Below are 19,765 nucleotides of genomic sequence, written 5' to 3'. Positions count from 1 at the left end.
GGTAAATGCAAATTAAAATCAAAATGAGTGATCAGTACACATCTATCAGATCACTAAAACAAAAATAGCAGCACCACCAAACACTGACAGGAAATGTGGTGAAGAAACTGGATCACTCATACATTGCTGGCAGGAATGTAAAATGGTACGGTAACCATGGAAAACAGTTTAGCAGTTACTTAAAAAACTAAATGTGCAACCTCCACATAACCAAGCATTTGTGCTTCTGGGCATTTATTCCCGAAAAATGAAGGCTTTTGTTCACACAGTAAACCATACACAAAGGTTTACAGCAGGCTTATTTATAATAACTAAAAACCAGAAACAACCCAGGTGTCCTTCAGTGGGTGAACAGGTAAACAAACTGTGGTACACGTACAGCATGGAACACTACTTAGCCATAAAAAGGAACAAGCTATCGATACACCCAACAAACAGAACGAATCGCCAGAGTTATTACGCTGAGTGGAAAAAGCCAATCCCCAAAGGTTACATAACGTATGATCTATTTATATAACATCCTGGAAGTGACAAAATTAAAGAAATAGAGAACAGATTAGTAATTGGCAGGGATTAATTAGGGCTGGTGCAGAAGTGAAAGTGAGTATGGCTATAAAGAGGCAACATGAGGTATCCTTGCAATGCTGAAACTGTTCCTGAACCTGTATGTATCAATGACAATTTCCTGGTTATGATATCACACTACAGTTCTGTGAAATACTATCACTGGGAAACTGGATACAGAATATGTGGGATCTCTGTATTATTTCTCACAAATGTATATGAACCTACAAATTATCTCAAAATTAAAAATTCAATTTAAAAAAGATGAAAAAAGTATACCTGAAATTGATTCAAATCAGAAATAAATGAACCCAACTGATAACATGACCACACAGAAAAAAATTAACTCAAGAAACTTTTGAACAGAGTGTTCTGACTACATACATCCTTCCCAGGATATATTCTATCTTGAACTTTAAGTCATCAATTTGTCATTGGTAGTGAAACCAATATAATAATTCCTAAACTATCTTATGGGTAGCTGAAAATAGAAGAAATGGGTAAATATTGTGATATACTGGAAACCAGGGTTTTTACCCACAGAGAAGGCAGGCACAACTACGGAATGGGGAAGGATGAACGAGACACACACTTTCTAAGTCTGTCCACTGAAAGTAACGTGCAGTAGCATCCCGGCAGAAACAGGTACATTAAAAACCCAGATAATGGTTTCCATACCATTCTTCACTGAAAGGAACATGGGTTTCTTGGAAAAATGACTCATTTCTGGCCTGGAGTGAGGAAATCACTAGGTAAGTCTGGAATATCTTTACTGCTTCAGAAAGCAGTAAAGTAAAATGATAGGGACATGTCAAAAGGTCACAAAGCCATCTTGAAGACGCTCTCATTGCCCAAATGTAGGACAATTTGAGCATCAAAAAAAAATATGATGCTTGATTATAGCACATTAAAAAGAATCAAGTTGCCTATCATATTACCTAAAAGAGAAGAGATACAAAGAAAAGAAACCTCTTCAAACGCCATCAAATGTTAGGAAGGACAGAATTAGAATATCACTATCAACACGATGTAATAAGTGATTGACACAGACTCTCTAGTCAATACTAAAATCAATGGGTTAAAGTTTATTGGGGAACAGGATATTCACTCAGTGTCCAAGTATCACTCCACAGTTACTTACTCTTACTAAGTGATTAAAATGACTATACAAAAAAAGTAACAAAGGAGAAACAATATGTCTATACTGACAGATTTGGCAGTCATCACCCTACACAAGTAGAACACAGGGACCTATGTCTCCTCCTATAATGCTGTACAAGGGATACAACAGCACAAATTTAATATCTAGGCAAAAATGTTTAACCTAAATCTAATAAGGCAAATTTAAAACATGGGATATACTACAGACAGTTAATCTGGACTCTTCAAAAACTTCAATACCACCCAAAAAAGTATGATTATTCTAGAATGTTTAAAGGGGAGACTGAAGTGATACAATAATGAAATGTGATGCATGAATGTTTTTATTCCACTGATTTATTTCACTTGTTAAACCATTTTACTAAGGTATGACTGACACAGAAAAAGCTGTACAGATTTAATACATAAAATGTGATGAGTGCAGAGGTAAGTATACACCTGTGAAACCATCGCCACAGTCTATGCCATTAAAATATCCGTGTGATATATGAATCTTGATTGGCTCTCGAGTTGAAAAGTCAGCTATAAAATTAATTTTTTGACAATTAAGGAAACTGTGTATTAGATGGTGTTGCTGAATTCATGTTACTATCTTAGGTGTGATTAGTATTGTGGTTTCATAGCAAAATGAGAGGTGTGCTGAAATATTTAGGTGAAATGCCACGTCAGCAACTTACTTTTAAATGAAAAAAAGCACATGTATGTGCATGTGTGTGTGTGTGCAGACAGAAAGAAAAAACAAATGAGTCTAACAGACACAAAACACAATTATTACACAAAATACCAAATCACTACAAAACTCTTTTAGTGTTTTCATCTCACTAAAGGTCTGTTTAAATGAGATACAGAGGAAGAAATAACATTCTATATCACACCAAGAATCTAGTTTTAAATGGGCAAATAAGCACTAAGGAGGTTAAAAAATTTGTCCTGAATGGACTTTTTCAGGGCATTGTGCAGATACAGATATTGTAGCTGCTGACCACTTCAGACATTGCATGTTTTTGGTAGTGTGCTTACAGAATACTGTTAAATATCAGAATATTGAAGAACAAACCAACAATAAGAAGAAAAGAAACACAAAACAAAAATTCTGTGAATTTTAGTAAAGTAACTTGCAAAAACAGTTAATTCTACTTTGTCCATCATTCTAGCAGCCAGGACTCCTCCTAAAAAGCATAGTTTTATACACTTTGCAACCAGTCCAAAAACCTTCATGTTGCATATAATTAGCACTTTGCCATTTTTCTACACAAAATCAATATTCCAAATGATACCCAAGTATTGTTACAGGATAGCAATCATTAAAGTTAGTATGTGCAGCTTCACTTTAACAGCTTTATAATATTCTGATCCTTTGAAACATATTAACCCATGTTTGATACAATACTTCTATATCATGTTTGATACAATGTTTGCTATAATATAATAATAATACTTATTAACTGGTGTATCTAATTAATCAGAACTATCCATTGCTTAACAATGGTGGAAAATAGGATAGAGCAGGGGAGTGGAAGAGCACAAAATAAAATTCCAAGGTAAAAAGTAGATAATTATCACAAAGTAGCTATTATGAAATAGATCTTCCCACAATGAGGACAATTGAAAAACTTGATTTCTAAAGGTCATACTATTCAAAATGTATGTTTTTACCATCTGTGTTGAAGTGTGTAACTGAACAAATGAGTGTGGTTACAAAGTGAATCCCAGATTAACCGGGACATTTGTTCAAGGAGAAGCAGTTGGAGTTTGGGTTTTTGACATATCACCACTATGATAATGTAACTATGTTATTATCCCCGTATTAAAAATGATGAAACTGAAAGAAGGAAGTTAAGTAACTTCCCCCAAACTATGTAACTAGCCAGTGGGCAGAGCCAGGATTCAGACACAAAGCCCAACTGCAGAGCCTGTCCCTGGGATGACTATACTAATATTTCCATCGCTTGTTTTGAGGAGGGGCTGATGCTGAACACCTGCACTAAGTACTCTGCTTATGTCATTTAATCTTCACAACAACCCTGTGAAGTAGGATTTTTATTCCTATTTTTCAGAAGAGAACACTGAAGCTGAGAAAGGTTGAGTAACCTATCCGAAGCTATCCTGCCAATGAATGGAAGAACCAGGACTGAATTTAAGTGTGTCTGACTCCAAAGCCCTCACTCTTTCTACGACCACACTCTGTCCTCACATTTTATATATAAAGCACTTTATTTTTCAAGAAAGCATATCTTCTTCTAGATAACTGTTAGTTTAAGTTAAATATATGTCCCTGTGTTTATTTGGAATTAATAACACTTAACTTCTCTGAAGATATTCTTTCTTGTGAATTAATGAGGTTCCACAACATGCGAGGATAAACTTAAACTGAGGGTGTTATAATGCAGGGAATAGTCATAAAAAGGTCCTCAAAAGCTGTTTGGTTCAAACCTTTTAAAGTTCATCAGTCTTGGAAACCAGTAATAATTAATGGTACACATGCAAAGCTCACCAAAAGAGGCTTGCACTAGTCAGGGATCATCTGAAGATACGACATGACTGAAACTTCATATTATACAAATACATCATTAAATATCTTTTATTTAACTTTTCATTTTGTATTGAAGTATAGCCAATTAACAATGTTGTGATGGTTTCAGGTGAACAGCAAAGGACTCAGCCATATGTATATACATGTATCCATTCTCCCCCAAACCCCCTTCCCATTCAGGCTGCCACATAACATTCAGCAGAGTTCCCTGTGCTATACAGTAGGTCCCTGTTGGTTATCCATTTAAAATATAGCAGCGTGCACATGTAGATCCCAAACTCCATTAAATGCTTTTTAAAAGCCTAGTTGTACAGTTTGCAACCACTCCAAAAAGTTCATATTGCATATAGTTGCCCTTCTCTTAAAATAAGAAACCATTCTTATTTTTCCTAATTTATTTAAATCCTCCTTGTTCCAAAGAGAATCTGAAATAGCTGAAATCCTCCTTATTGTACCTTGAGCAGAACCAAGAAACCCAGAGCCTGGGTACCAGCTGGTCTGTGAGATTCTAATACACTGACCACATGTGGCCAGGGCTACTTCGTGGGACCTCCAGCAAGTGCCCACCTAAAAAATGAGGATAATAACAATAGCTACTTCCCAAGGCCGTCGTGAAGTGCAAATGAGCTAACACACGCATAAAGTTACAATTGTGCCTGCATATAAACAACAAGTGTGCTGTCATCTATTATCGAAACACCACTTAGATGGGAAAACACCTATGAGCTTTCTCTATCTCTGGATAAAAGAGAAAACTCAGAAACTGACTTCACCTCTGCACTGGCTAACACCTGAATCCTCTTCCTTTAATTACCAGACATAGAAAGAGGCCTCATTAGAAGAAAAAACCTTCAGCTGACTCCTCCATCTAATCAAACTACCACTCCCTTTTTTGCCAGTTTTCACTATCAGACATCTCAAATATATTTTCTGTAGCTTCTGTTACTGATATGCCTGAGCTGCCCTTTGGGAAAACCAGCTGGCATTACCCCGGGGAAGTCAGAACTTGATTTGGGAGGTTGAGTAGAAGCAGGAAAATAGAACAAACAGAGTAATGCAAAAACCATAATGCTAATACACTAGCTAGTGGACAGACCTATACTTGCCCCAAGGTCCTGACAGTTAAATCCTCTAATCAGCTTTATTTCCCTATAGGACATATAAAAATAGGAGGCCAGATTATAACCAAACACTTGCTGAGATAGTCCAGTCACAAGACCAGACATGTAAGCCTCTAGGCTGTGCCACCTTCTCTGAAGAGTCCTGGGAAAAAACATTTCCAAATTCTGCCTCTCCTACTCCCATTTTTCTGTAATTTGATGCTGCCTATCCACCTTCTGCTTTAACAGTTTTTCTTTAGATATGTTAATATCATCTATTAGACTACATCAAGTCCCACTCTTCCTGCTTTCAACCTGAAAGAGACATCTTTTAAGATGTCTTCTGCAGAAAACTGAGCTCACCTATTGTGTGATTTTATTAAGCCAATAAAAGCTGAGTTCTGCTGGTGGTACAGACATCACATCACACACATGACCCCACCTCTACCTATCCATCCCCGCCTCACCCCCAACACCCTCTCATCACTTTCTCTTTGATAGTTCTTAACTTGGATTTCACGCCTCACCATATTCAGGGATCTCTTTACACTTCCCATTCTTCTGTACTTCACTATGGCAATTGATACAATTTGCCACCTATTTCTTAAAAACTTTCCCCATCACTGGTTTTAACAAAGCCAAAAAACTGTTGATTTTGCTCATTAACTTTAAATTGCTCTAGAGTGCCTGTAGTGGTTAAGACTCCAGGCCCAAGAATCAGACAGACAAGGCTTCAAATCCAGGTTCTACTCCTTACTAGCTACATGCCCACGGGAAAGTTACTTGACTTCTTTAAGCATTTCTCCTCCACTACAGAATGGACATAATAACATCATTGGTTATTGAATGCTTAGCATAATCAGCTTACTCTGGCACAAAGTAATCACTCAATAAATATTAACTACTATCTTTGTGTCCTAATTCTCTTATCCTGGTATTTTGTTCCCTTTCTACCTTGAAGAATTCATGATCGCAAATAGCTATGCTATAATTAAGTATACTCCTTAAGTTATTCTTGCAAAACTAAACCTTTCAGCCTCTTCTTCAGTAATAAAAAAAAAAATCACTATTTCTAGTTTCACCAATATCTAAGAAATAACCTGCTGAAAACAAATTTCATCTTCATACTCTTTCTTAAAGCACTCCTTTCCCTTGGCCTCTGTAATACCATGCTTTCCAGATTTTTTCTTCTTTGGCCATCTCTTCCTAGATTCAATTGCCAGCTCATCCTCCTGTAACCAGCCTCTAAATGTTAAGTGTTCTAAAGGGAAAGCCTAAAGGGTTTCTTCATTTCTCACACTATAACTTCTCCGCTGGCAATCTCATGCTTCATCATGGCTACAACTGCAATCTATAAAGAAGTTATAGACTTCCATATTATCTCCAGTGCAGACTTCTCCAAGCTCTGTATCCTCTATATCCAAATGCCTACTGACATCGCCATGCAATGACAAGGCAACATAAACTCAATAGATACAAAACTGGATTCATGGTCTTTGTGGATTCATGATTCCATGATTATCCAAACCTAGTTCTTCTCCAGTATGTGGTTGTTAGTGAATGAACAGCATCACCATCCATCCAAGCTGCATAAGGCAAAATTCTAGAATCCATCCTTTATAACTATCCTCTTCCTTCCCCTCTAAATCTAATCTGTTCTAATTTCCATTAAATAGACATTGTTGCATGAATTTCAACCTATTTTTTTACACTAATATGAAAATATTCTCCCATGCCGATTTCATCCCCCCACTACTCATTTCACCATTATAATGCCAAGGTCTCTAGCAACTGGAACTTCCCCACTGTCCAGTTCATCCCTCCCTAACACCTCAACAATCAAATTTCTTATTTCTTCTAACATTCTATCTACTCCAGTCACAAAAAAGCTACTTTACAATATCTACATATGATTTATTGTTTACCATCCCTCTTCCCTAGCCAAGCCACATCTTTTCCTCTCTCAAAACTCTTCTTGGAATCCTTCATTTGTTAAACCAACCCAATACCACTCCTTAAAAAAAAAATAAAGGTTCAGATTCAGGGCCATAATTCAATCAGCCCAATAATCTATCTCTGACAGAGACATCAATAGAACATATCCAGTTTTCATCACAGACATAGTCCTCAAAATCGATTACCCAAATATACTATTTCCTTTACATCAAGCACTGCATCTGTCAACATATACACAGTTTGTGTCTTTCATGAACAGGTATGCACTTGCAGCCTTTTCTACTTCATAAGGTTATAAATTTCACAAATTTAACATCAACCATATAAAACTGAATTTCCTTTATTTGTTCTGAATTTCCTCTCTCAAGCATCTCAAGGTAGTCTTCCTGGTTTAATATTTACCAATTTGGTGAACAAGTTGATCATTTTTCATTCATATCATTTGTGCTTTTAAAGGAATGCAAAAATAAATATAGGATGAATCACACCCTTACACTCTGCTTATGGGACATGATCCAGCTATATTCGTATCTGTATTCCTAGTTTCCATAATAATGTCCCATAAAGAGAAGGTGCTCAATGTATGTTCACCAAAATTAAAAGAATTTTATTTAGGACTGACATTGTGTTCATGCATTCCAAAGGAAGCAGAACTTCTCAAATATGTTAATTCTGCTTCTCTTAAAGAAAAATAATATTGAGGCTTAAAAAGGGTAGAAAGAATTGATGCCTCACACAGGTGAGGAGACTGAACAGGGCAGCTGGCTGCTCTAAATGAACTGAAGCTATTCTTGGATGTGATCACCAAACCACCAGCAGCAGAGGAAGCATGGAATCCCAGAAGGCTGCCAAAGACTGAAGAGAGCAAATAAATGCAGGCTTGATTTAAAAAAAAAAAAAGAACTGCGAATGGTCCAGTATACTCAATGCCAGTCCTTTCTAAATTCAGATTATTTAAAAAGTAGCTACTAATCACTTAAAAAAGAAAATGTTAAGCATCTGTGGAATCAACCTACATTATACTCAACTAATTTCCTTTATTTTTTTTTACAGAAGTATGTTTACAGATAGACATCATGTATCAAAAAGACATAAAAGTAGTATGTTGGGAGAATTTCAACAAAGTATCTGATCAGTATCTCACTAAACCAATATAGATAAGATAAACAAAAGGTGGATAAAGGTATGATAAGGTGTGTGTGTGTGTGTGTGTGTGTGCTCAGTCGCTCAGCCATGTCCAACTCTTTGCAACCCCACAGGGACTGTAGCCCACCAGACTCCTCTGTCCATGGAATTTTCCAGGCAAGAATATTGGAGTGGGTTGCCATTTCCTACACCAAATGATCGGACCCCCCAGGGATCGAACTCACATTTCTTGGTCTCCTGTACTGGCAGGCAGATTATAGCTCAACCGCCTGGGAAGCCCAATTAGGTAGTGAGGTAACTGTTAAAATGATCATAACAACAAAGTGCTCATTAATGAATTGTTATGAACCTGAAAGACAGTTCAGGACTTTCATCTGTGGTCTTCTCCTGTTTAACAATTTTATCAATAAGGAAAGAGGAAAATATACGGAAGGGATCTATCTAAGTGATCTGTGAGTAGCCATATCCCAAATATATAACTATGAGATAGGCAAGCGCTCTAACTTATGCCACAAATGTAAAACACACACACAAACAAAAAAGAGGCTTAATGGCTTAGTTCACAGCAAGCTTAGTTCAATCTGACAACGACAAGCTCAATATGATGTGGAGGAAAAGCTAATGTGATGCTAGCTGCAGTAGTAGTATATCAAACAGGCGATATCAGTCCTGCTTAATTTTGGACAGATCATACCACAGCTGGGATATGGTGTACCCTTCTAGGGGTCACTATCTTCATAGAATCATAACCATATCGGCATATGTTCAGAATAGAAAAACCAGGATGCTTAGGGGCCTGAACACCATTAAAGGAAAGGCAGAAAAGAATGGTGGTGGTTTAGTCACTCAGTCATGTCCGACTCTTGCTACCCCATGGACTGCAACCCACCAAGCTCCTCTGTCCATGCGATTTCTCAGGCAAGAATATGGCAGTGGGCAGCCATTTCCTTCTCCAGGGGATTTTCCTGACCCAGGGATCAGACCCTGGGATCGAATCCGCATCTCCTGCACTGTCAGAAGGATTCTTTACCACTGAGCCACCTGGGAAGCCCATAGAAAGGAATGGAGATTTATAAATAGGACAAGACGATGCTTGAGAGGAAAACAATGGCTACCTTCATTCAGTCATTCAACAAATGTGAATTACAAACCTATTTCAGGCCAGATGCTGTGACTAGAGATAGGGTAAAACAGTCTACATCATGTGTATATCTGAAGAGTTGAAACAGACAGGATCTAAAAAAGGTTAAGATTGTTATATATGATTTCATAAGGTAGAAATAGGAGGTGTAGGAAGAAATTCCAATGTAACTGATTTTAGCTCCATATAAGGAAGAGCATTTTTAAGAGTCAAAGCTGTCTAATGAAGGAAGAGGCTGCCTGAGAAGACTGCAAGGTTACCACCAGTTACGGTGTACTCAAAGGGGAGACTGCCGAAATGACAGGCACTGAACTGGACCATCTTTAATGTTCCTCACAATTCACACTATGACTCTTTCTATACTTCCACAGGAAATGGACCACTGGAGTCACCCTACTTGTGTACTCTGGCATCACAGGTTTCCCACAGTTGTTACTTTCAACTCTTCACCCTGTTCCCCACGGAAGCAATGCCATACAATTAGGAATGGAGCTGAGAGCAACAGGAATAATGAGATATAGGACAAAACAGACCCAACAGTACACAGAATGCAAAAAACCAATACTGTTCAACGTGTCTTGCATTTGTAAAGGAAACGTAAGAATTCTCTATCCCTGAAGTCATAAATTTAACATATTTTATTATGTTCAATTAATAGAAAAGTATCTGTTATGTACTGCATCTCTTGTTGGGAGCCATTTTTTCTAACCAAAGAAGAAAAAATAATTTTAAGATCACTTTGAGAATCTGCATCCTAAATAAACACTACAAACCCTCTTATTATAAGGTTATGTGGTAACTAAGTTTAGAATACATTTCTAAAAAGAAATAATTCATCAGATATAGCAGGCCAAATACCATAAACTAATAAAATAGTGAAATTCTGATTAAATGGACACTTAAACATTTTAAAAATCACAGGCAGGATAGACATAAGAGAAAAGGTCTAGACCATTTAGTTCTACAAATTACTTTAAGATCACAGAAGCTTACTTTCATTTTATTTTTGCAATTTTAAAACAGTCTCTATAATACACTGGCTTTATATGCTGGAACTGGGTATTCAAGGAGTTCACCCTTCCAAACTCTTAATATTAACTTCTTGGAAGCAGTCCCTCACTCTTCAGCGCTTTCTCAATCTGGATACAAGAAATGGGCTACGATTCCAAATCCAAGGGTTCTCTTTCTTCTAAATAGCAGCCAGTTAAGACAAAAGTGAAAAAATTAAGAGGTACACATTTTAACCACCAGCCCTGAAAAAAGACTTCCCCTCCAGTTGTCGTCAACTCTGACGGCTCTCTACCCTTTCTCCACACGCGCCTGGTCTTTTCGGTTGAAAAAGAAAACAGGGGCGGGGCGGGGGGCGGGGAGGAATACACCCCAGTTTCCCTGGGACGGGGAGACCCCTTTTGTAGAAGTGGCTAAAAAGGTAGGTTCCCCACAGATTTCATCTCGTTGCCAAGGCAGCGCCGGCCCGACTGGTCCGGCGCGAGGGCAGTTCCCGCCGCCCGGAGCCCACGGTGGCCCCGGCCTGCGGCAGGGCAGCCCCGGCCCAGCCAGGCGCCCCCCAGGCCGCACAGTCCCTACTACGACCCCGGACGGCCCCGCGGGAGCCCTCGGGACCGCGGAGAAAGGCGAGGAGACGTGGCTCGACTTACAGTGACACCATCCGAGATGACAGCACCAGTGCAGCTTGAAGCACTTGCCGTGGCTGTGCGTGGCACAGATGGAGAGCCCGTCGCATGGCTGGAAGTCGGGTCTGCGGGCGGCGCAACTCCGCGCCAGGGCCTGAGCCTCGTCCACTTTCTCGCTCTTCCAACCGCGCTCGGGCGCCGGCGCCGCGGCCGCACTCATTTCCTCTCACTCCGCGGAGCCGAGACCGGGAGCTCGGTAGGAGCGGCGTCTGGGCGGGCAGGAAGCCGAGGCGGGCGCGGCGCGGGCCGGGAGTCAGGTCAGCCCTTGGAGGTGGCGGTAGCAGAGCTGGCGGCGGCGGGAGCGCAGCGGTCCCTAGGCTCGCAGAGGAGCCGCCCCGGGCGCTGCGACCGGGGGCTGGGCCTGCCGCCGCCTTCCCTCCCTCCGCCGTGGCGCGCGCCGCGCCCCCACGTGCACACGCACGCGCACACACGCGCGTTGGCTCCGGCAGACGCCACAAGTCCCCCCGCCAGCCCCGCCTTCTCACACACGGCTGCTCACACACGCTCGGCGGCCCTGCTGCCGCCGCACACTCACTCAACCTCCGTAGGCTGGCCCCCACGGACGGAGGGCTGTTAGGAACACAGCCGCCTCGGAGGCTCGGTTTTCACACGCACGCCAGCTTCCACGCACGCTTCCCCCACACACACTCCCTCCGAAACACATGTTCACACTCCGCGGAGGGCTGTGCACGTTGAGGACCCGGACGCCCAGTGCGCTATAGTCCCTGCGCAGGTGGGAGCGGAGTTTTCACACACGCACAGCCTTGCCCCACGCGCGGCCCACTTTGCTCTCGTACACACACACACACACACACACACACACACACACACACACACACACACACACACAAACACACCCAGAGTGCCGGGGCATATCGGCCCCTGGGGGCACGCACACGTGCACACAGAACACATGTGCGCTCCCCCGGGGCTGTCTCCCGCTCCCAGCGCGGCCCCTGGGGCACACATCCTGGGCCAAGGCCACCAGCTTGCAGGGCATGGCCTGTGTTAACACCACCACCCGCCCCTTCTCAGCCGGAGGCTGCAGCCCCACCTTGCTAAGCGGGAAGGTTATCAAGCTGGGTGCCATGGGGTTGTGTATGTAACAGAGATGTATTTGTGATGCATGGGACTGGTATGTGGAATGTGTTTCGTGTGTATATTTGTTATGTGGATTAGATGTGGTGTGTATGTGTAATCGGATGTGTTAAGTGTGTGCATGGTATGTGTGTGGTGTGTATGATGCCTGTGACTGTAACGTGGACTGTGAGATGTGTGTTCATGCACATATGTGGCATGGATGCATATGACCACTGTGGAGAGTGAGTGGGGTGTTTTGTATGGTAGGGTATACGTTCTGTATGTGGTATTCAGTAGATGAGTTTCTATGTAACCATGTGTATGTGGGGTGTGGTGGGCACAGTTGTTATGCAGTGTATGTGTCTGTGCTATGTATATGGCAGTGTGGTGCATGTGACTGCTATATTGAGTGTACGTGTGTGGTATATATGGATGGATTTGGTTGGGTGTGGTTCGTGTAGTTGTGGGCATACAAGAAGACTCGTGTTTGCTGTGGACTCTGTGTGTGCCTTTGTGTATTAATGCCCACCCCGGCCTGCAGGTGTGACTGGCCCTGACGGTGGCTGCAGCTGTCCCCCGCACCCCCTAATTGGCTTGCCTTCTTCCCTCTTGGGGACTAGTTGCTCCAAATGGATTTTCCATGCCAGGCTCTGCTGCTGAGAACTCACCCCTGGCAGGATTCAGTGAGGAGAAAACAAACCATTTGCTCCCAGGGAGAACGACTGGGAATTAGCGTTTCCCTGCAACAAGGCCAGAGCCCAGCCTTGAACACAGAAAAGGAGGGGACCTCCTCTCGCTGTTTGCCAAATGTTTTTCAGAGCACAGGAAAATGCCTGTAATTGCCAAGGTTCAGGGAACAACAACGAAGCCTTTCAGTACAAATGATGTGTGGGAACATGTTTATGCCCAGGTCCACCTTCTCCATTACTTTATTCCTTTGCTGCTTTGCACTAACAAAGAGATTCATCATGGTTTTGAAATAACCAGATTCATCTTCAAGCTCTGAAAATCTTCACTGCCATAAGCAGTCTTCCCTTTTATTTAACCTTGGCTTAAGATGGTAACTGTAATCTGCATATATATGACTCTAGTGAAGTCTTCATTTAATAGGGGTTGAAGAGAAACAACCCTTTTATTGACTACGCCAAAGCCTTTTACTGTGTGGATCACAACTATGTGGAAAATTTATAGAGATGGGAATACCAGACCACCTTACCTGCCTCCTGAGAAGCTTGTATGCAGGTCATGAAGCAAGAGTTAGAACGAGACATGGAACAACTGACTGGTTCAAAATTGGGAAAGGAGTACATCAAGGCTGTGTATTGTCACCCTGCTTATTTAACTTATATGCAGAGTACATCACATGAACTGCCAGCCTGAATGAAGCACAAGCTGGAATCAAGATTGCCAGGAGAAATATCAATAACCTCAGATATGTATATGACACCACCCTTATGGTGGAAGGTGAAGAAGAACTAAAGAACCTCTTGATGAAAGTAAAAGAGGAGAGTGAAAAAGCTGGCTTAAAACTCAACATTGAAAAAACAAAGATCATGGCATCCAGTTCCATCACTTTATGGCAAATAGATGGGGAAACAATGAAAACAGTGACAGGTGGGGAGGGAGGAGGGAGGAGGGTTCAGGATGGGGAACACATGTATACCTGTGGCGGATTCATTTTGATATTTGGCAAAACTAATACAATTATGTAAAGTTTAAAAATAAAATAAAATTAAAAAAAAAACAGTGACAGGCTTTATTTTGGGGGGCTCCAAAATCACTGCAGATGGTGACTGCAGCCATGAAATTAAGAGATGCTTGCTCCTTAGAAGAAAAGCTATGACCAACCTAGACAGCATATTAGAAAGCAGAGACATTACTTTCCCAACAAAGTTCTGTCTAGTCAAATCTATGGTTTTTCCAGTAGTCATTATGGATGTGAGAGTTGGACTATAAAGAAAGCTGAGTGCCAAAGAATGGATGCTTTTGAACTGTGGTGTTAGAGAAGACTCTTGAGAGTGCCTTGGACTGCAAGGAGATCAAACCACTCAATCCTAAAAGAAATCAGTCCTGAATATTCACTGGGAGGACTGATGCTGAAGCTGACACTCCAGTACTTTGACCACCTGATGTGAAGAACTGACTCATTGGAAAAGACCCTGATATTGGGAAAGATTGAAGGCGGGAGGAGAAGGGGATGACAGAGATGAGACGATTGGATGGCATCACCAACTAGATGGACATCAGTTTGAGTAAGCTCCGGGATTTGGTGATGGACAAGGAAGCCTGGCATGCTGCAGTCCATGGGGTCGCAAAGAGTTGGACATGACTGAGTGACTGAACTGAACTGAAGAAAAACAATTTGGTGGCAAAGGTACTGTCAAGGAAGGTATGAATCAAAATCTCAAACTGTGATTCCCCAAATAACCTAACATTGAAACAATTGAACATTGAAACATGAAGCATCATGTCTTCAGCTTCAGCCCCAGGTATTTCTCTCCCCCACCAAAAATATCCTAAGGAAGTACATCCCTGACTCATGTCTCCATCCCTGCTATTAATTTCACAGCCTGACCCACCTCAGAATAACATACATAAAAGAGAAAAAGAAATTAATAATCCATTATTGCCATTGCAAGCCAACCCAGAATTTTTTGAACAAAAGAGGATTCGCCTCTCTCCTACTGTATTCTTTTCCTTTCCTAACCCATAAATTCGCTCTAACACTGTCCATGCTATGTAATTTGAACAGAATCCTTCCACTGGCTTTTATTCAAGAGTGAACCATATTATAAGTTTCTGTTATATATGAAACCATGCCGTCTGAGCTAGCGAAAAATGAGCAGAAGTAATGTGTTACAGCCAGGAGGCAAGGTAAATGACCCAAATACCCTACTTTATGTTAGCCATATGATTTGAAGCTGAGAAGTCTTTATACTTTCTGTAACATAAAACTCATTCCATTCCCTTGCCCTAAAGATGTTATTAACCTCTATTTTCCGGAATGGAGCACAAGGAGGTATATGTGCTGTGACCTCTCAAACATTATACATATACATAGCCTTCAGGATGTGTTTTCAGGATTTAAGTTTTTTAAGTTTTATTATGGAACATAGAAAAGTAGAGTAGTATAATGAACCCACAAGTATCCATCACCCAGCTTCAATAATCATTAACTCATTTGGAAAATCTTTCATCTGCAGCTCTACCCACTCCTGACCCTCACCCTGCCACTGAATTATTCTGAAGTAGATCCCACACATCATGGGCTTCCCTTGTAGCTCAGTTGGTAAAAAATCTGCCTGCAACGCAGGAGACCCAGGTTTGATCCCTGGGTTGGGAAGATCCCCTGGAAAAGGAAATGGCAACCCACTCCAATATTCTTCCCCAGAGAATCCCATGGACAGAGGAGCCTGGCAGGTTGCAGTTCATGGGGTCGCAAGAGTCGGATATGACTTAGCGACTAAACCACACCACACCACACCATACATCATATAATTTCATCCATAAATATTTTAACATCTATCTCTAAATGAAAGCTTAAAAACCGTAACCCACAATAGCATTATCACATGGCAGGATACAATCTGCCCATAAATATGAACTTATTCCATAGCTCCTGACCACCTATCCAGCTTCCCTTTAAGAATGCCACTTCTACTGTGGAATTTCTCTCTTTCCTGCCTCTTTCTCTCTTGCCTACCTCTTCAGCTTATCTGCCACTTTCTCGAGTTTTCTCATACCAATCCAAACTAATTTATAGTTATATACATACTTCCTTTCTATCACTTAACAGCTTTAAATACATAATTAAAGAAGGAATTATTTATGGCTGATTCATGTTGAGGTTTAACAGAAAACAACAAAATTCTGTAAAGCAATTATCCTTCAATAAAAAAATAAAAATAAAAATAAATTTTTTTAAGTTAAAAAAAAAAAGGAATTATTGAGCTAATGTCTTTCCTCATCCCCTCTCCTCTGTTACAAACTATAGGTGCCTGAGGCCAGGAACATGGCCTCTGTTCTTGTTCACCATATTGTTCCCAGTACTTAACACAGAGTTAATCATTGTTGTTGAAGTAGTGGAAATTATTCCATCTCAGATTCTGAAAGGCTGGAAAACATCCATCTATATAAAACTGTTTATAAATGTGTGTGAATAATTCCTATAATTACCTTTTCAATAACCATACCCTTGAATATTCCTCTCCCACACTGATGCTGACCTTAGCTATGTATGTTGGTTACCTATTGCTGTGTAATAAATCACTCCCAAATTAACACACACAACACAGTTTCTGTGGTCAGAACTCCAGGTATGACTTGGCTAGGTCACTTGCTTCAAAGTTACTGACAAGTCTGCAATGAAGGCATGGGCCAGGGCTGCATTCTCATCTGAAGTTTCAACTGGGGAAGGGCCTACTTCTAAGCTTGCTCACTGATTGATTGTTGTCAGGATCTGATTCATTAAAAACTGTTGGGCTGGGGGGTCTCAGTTCTTTACTGGTTGTTGGCTGGCGGGTACCCTTAGTTCCTTGCCACATGGGCCTCTTCATAGGCCTCTTCATGCTTTACAAGATCAAGCATGTAAAAAAGAGTGTCAGTCTTCTATAATCTAGTCTCAGAAGTGATGCCTCATCATTTTGCATATTCCATCTATTAGAAGCAAATCAATAGGTCCAGCCCTCACAGCAGGGGCAGAGGTTACACAAAGACATAAATATCAGGAGACAGAAATCACTGGGAGCCATTTTAGACACTGCATACCACATCTTCTGAACTGCTTTCAGTTCAGTCACTCAGTAGTATCCGACTCTTTGCGACCCCATGAATCGCAGCACGCCAGGCCTCCCTGACCATCACCAACTCCCGGAGCTCACTCAAACTCACGTCCATCGAGTTGGTGATGCCATCCAGCCATCTCATCCTCTGTCGTCCCCTTCTCCTCCTGCCCCCAATCCCTCCCAGCATCAGAGTCTTTTCCAATGAGTCAACTCTTCGCATGAGGTGGCCAAAGTATTGGAGTTTCAGCTTTAGCATCAGTCTTTCCAATGAACACCCAGGACTGATCTGATCTTTTTTAGGATGGACTGGTTGGATCTCCTTGCAGTCCAAGGGACTCTCAAGAGTCTTCTCCAACACCACAGTTCCAAAGCATCTATTCTTCAGCACTCAGCTTTCTTCACAGTCCAACTCTCAATGCTTTAGCCAGTGGGAAAATAGAAAACATGCATAGATTTCCAAAGAACCTGCTCATTGAAATTTACTTTTTCTTTCTGTGCTTGAAACCATGAGAGCAAAATGTATACAAGCTGGTGGAACAAGCCTGCTGGAGGATGAAATGTCTTGTGGAGGAGAATGGAGGTGCCCCCAGATGATAAGGCCCAGATAATTGTCTATCAAGCAATAGAAGCATAGTATAGAAGTATAGTGAGGCTATACTAGATTACCCTGGACCTACCTGCTGATCACAGAAGTGAGAAGTCCAGTAGAACCCTGTGGAGCCAGTCCTGGGCAGAGCAACCATGAGGATACACCACTGAATCAGGAGCTACATAAAACAGCTGTTGTTTCAAGAGGCTGAGTTTTGAGTATTTTCTTACAGAGTAAAAGCTCACTGATGACATCCACTGATTCTATCTTGTTGTGGGCAAAGTAATAGAGGATTCAAGAGGCTAAGTGACTTGCTCAGAGTCACAGTTCAGCAGGCAAAGTGTGACAGGTTCTCTGGGACTGGGCATCAGAACAATGGAGATGGTTCAAATCTAAGCTCTGTTGTTTTCTGGTTAGGAGGCCTGGGCAAATCATTTGTGCTTTCCTGACTTCAGTTTCTTTGTCAGCAAAACAAAAATGATTTCCCAGAATATCTCTTGGCACTCAAAACTATGACCTGCCCACTTGGTTATAGATGGAGCAAGTGCTAGAAACCTTTTGGTTCAGTTGTCATTTGTGAATAGTCAGCCATTCTCAATTGCACGTTTTTGTCTAATGCTAATGTGAGTTTTGTCCACACACACCAACCACTCTGAACACTTTGATAAATCGAGTCATTACAAATCAGTTACTTTTGGTTGCTTGATTGAACCAAGCAACTAATTCCACCATGGTTATAAATAACCTGCTAGTAATTGGTCAATTTGTCATATTAAAGCAATTAGAATGATGAAGTGGATGGAGAAGCTTCCAAATGAGGTGCAACTATATTGAGAGTCTTCAGTGGGGAGGGAGGCTGCCTCTTTAGCATTGCCACTGGCATAATTCAGACCCTCATCATCCACTTTGATGTAAAGGGAAGAGCAGTAGCTTTGGAATCAGACAGAGCAGAATCAAAGCTCGGCTCCTCTACCACCTAGCTGAGCCATCTTGGACACATTATTTAGCTTCATCTCTTAAATGGGAATTATAATTCCTATCCCATACACCTGCAGTAGTCAGTAACTGTAATAACATGTCAAGAGTCTAGCACAATAGCTGGCACATTGCAGATCCTCAATAAATATCAGTCTTCCTCTCAACACCTTCAAATGTCTCCCATGTTTACAGACTCTCTATGTTCAATCCTTCCTTCATGATGCTGAGAGGAGATTTCTGTAAAACATAAATCTGATCAGCACGTGTGTGTGTGTGTGTGTGTGTGTGTGTGCGAGCACACATACGTGTGCTCAGTTGTATCTGACTCTCTGCGACTCCATGGACTATAGCCCACCAGGCTCCTCTGTTCATGGGATTCTCCAGGCAAGATTACAGGAGTGGGTTGCCATTCCCTCCTCCAGGGGATCTTCCCAACCCAGGGATCAAACCAGAGTCTCTTGCGTCTCCTGCATTGGCAGGTGGATTCTTTACCACTGCACCACCTGGGAACCCCAATCAAAACATACCTGGCCTTAAAACCTTTGACACTTCTCATTGCCTACTGAAAAAACTCCTAATCTTGAGGCTATACAAAGCCCTCCCCGTGGCTCCAAATCTTCTCCAGATTGTTACTTTGCTTCTGGACATGTAATACACTTTCCTTCCTGTCTGCCTCTGTGCCTTTCCCCATTCTGTTCTCCTTGCCTTGAACTGCCTGCCCCTCACTTTATACATGAGGAATGCCCCTCCTTTCCTTCAAATTCTAGCTGGAAGCCAACTCGAAGCCTTTTCTTAGTTTTCTCACTCCTCCATACTCAAGGACATGCTGTGCCTACCACTTGGTACTAGAAGACACTCAACAAATATTTTTGCATGGACACATTAACAAATGTATGACTAAACAGTAAAAAAAAAAAATCAATATAGAAAGGCAAAACATCTATTTTTTTAAACCATTAAGCCCCCAGAACATGGAGATTTCTATGAAGCCTTTGAAATTAAAAAAGAAGTCTTGCTTAACAAACTGGCTTGTAATCTT

At 41.4% G+C, this 19,765-nt stretch overlaps 1 protein-coding gene across 1 annotated transcript in view; it reads right to left on the bottom strand.

Annotated features, from left to right (window-relative positions):
• C1H3orf70 (chromosome 1 C3orf70 homolog) overlaps positions 1 to 11,687 on the bottom strand; it is a 124,729-nt gene extending 113,042 nt beyond the window's left edge. The window contains exon 1 of the mRNA XM_027539116.1: positions 11,260 to 11,687. Coding sequence (XP_027394917.1) covers positions 11,260 to 11,455 — 196 coding nt within the window. The 5' untranslated portion in view covers positions 11,456 to 11,687. The remainder of the gene's footprint in view (positions 1 to 11,259) is intronic.
• Between the last annotated feature and the right edge of the window lie 8,078 nt (positions 11,688 to 19,765).

This window comes from Bos indicus x Bos taurus, chromosome 1 (assembly GCF_003369695.1).
Source record: "Bos indicus x Bos taurus breed Angus x Brahman F1 hybrid chromosome 1, Bos_hybrid_MaternalHap_v2.0, whole genome shotgun sequence".
NCBI lineage: Eukaryota > Metazoa > Chordata > Mammalia > Artiodactyla > Bovidae > Bos > Bos indicus x Bos taurus.
The sequence above is the reverse complement of the archived record's forward strand: the minus strand, read 5'-3'. Positions and strand labels throughout refer to the sequence as shown.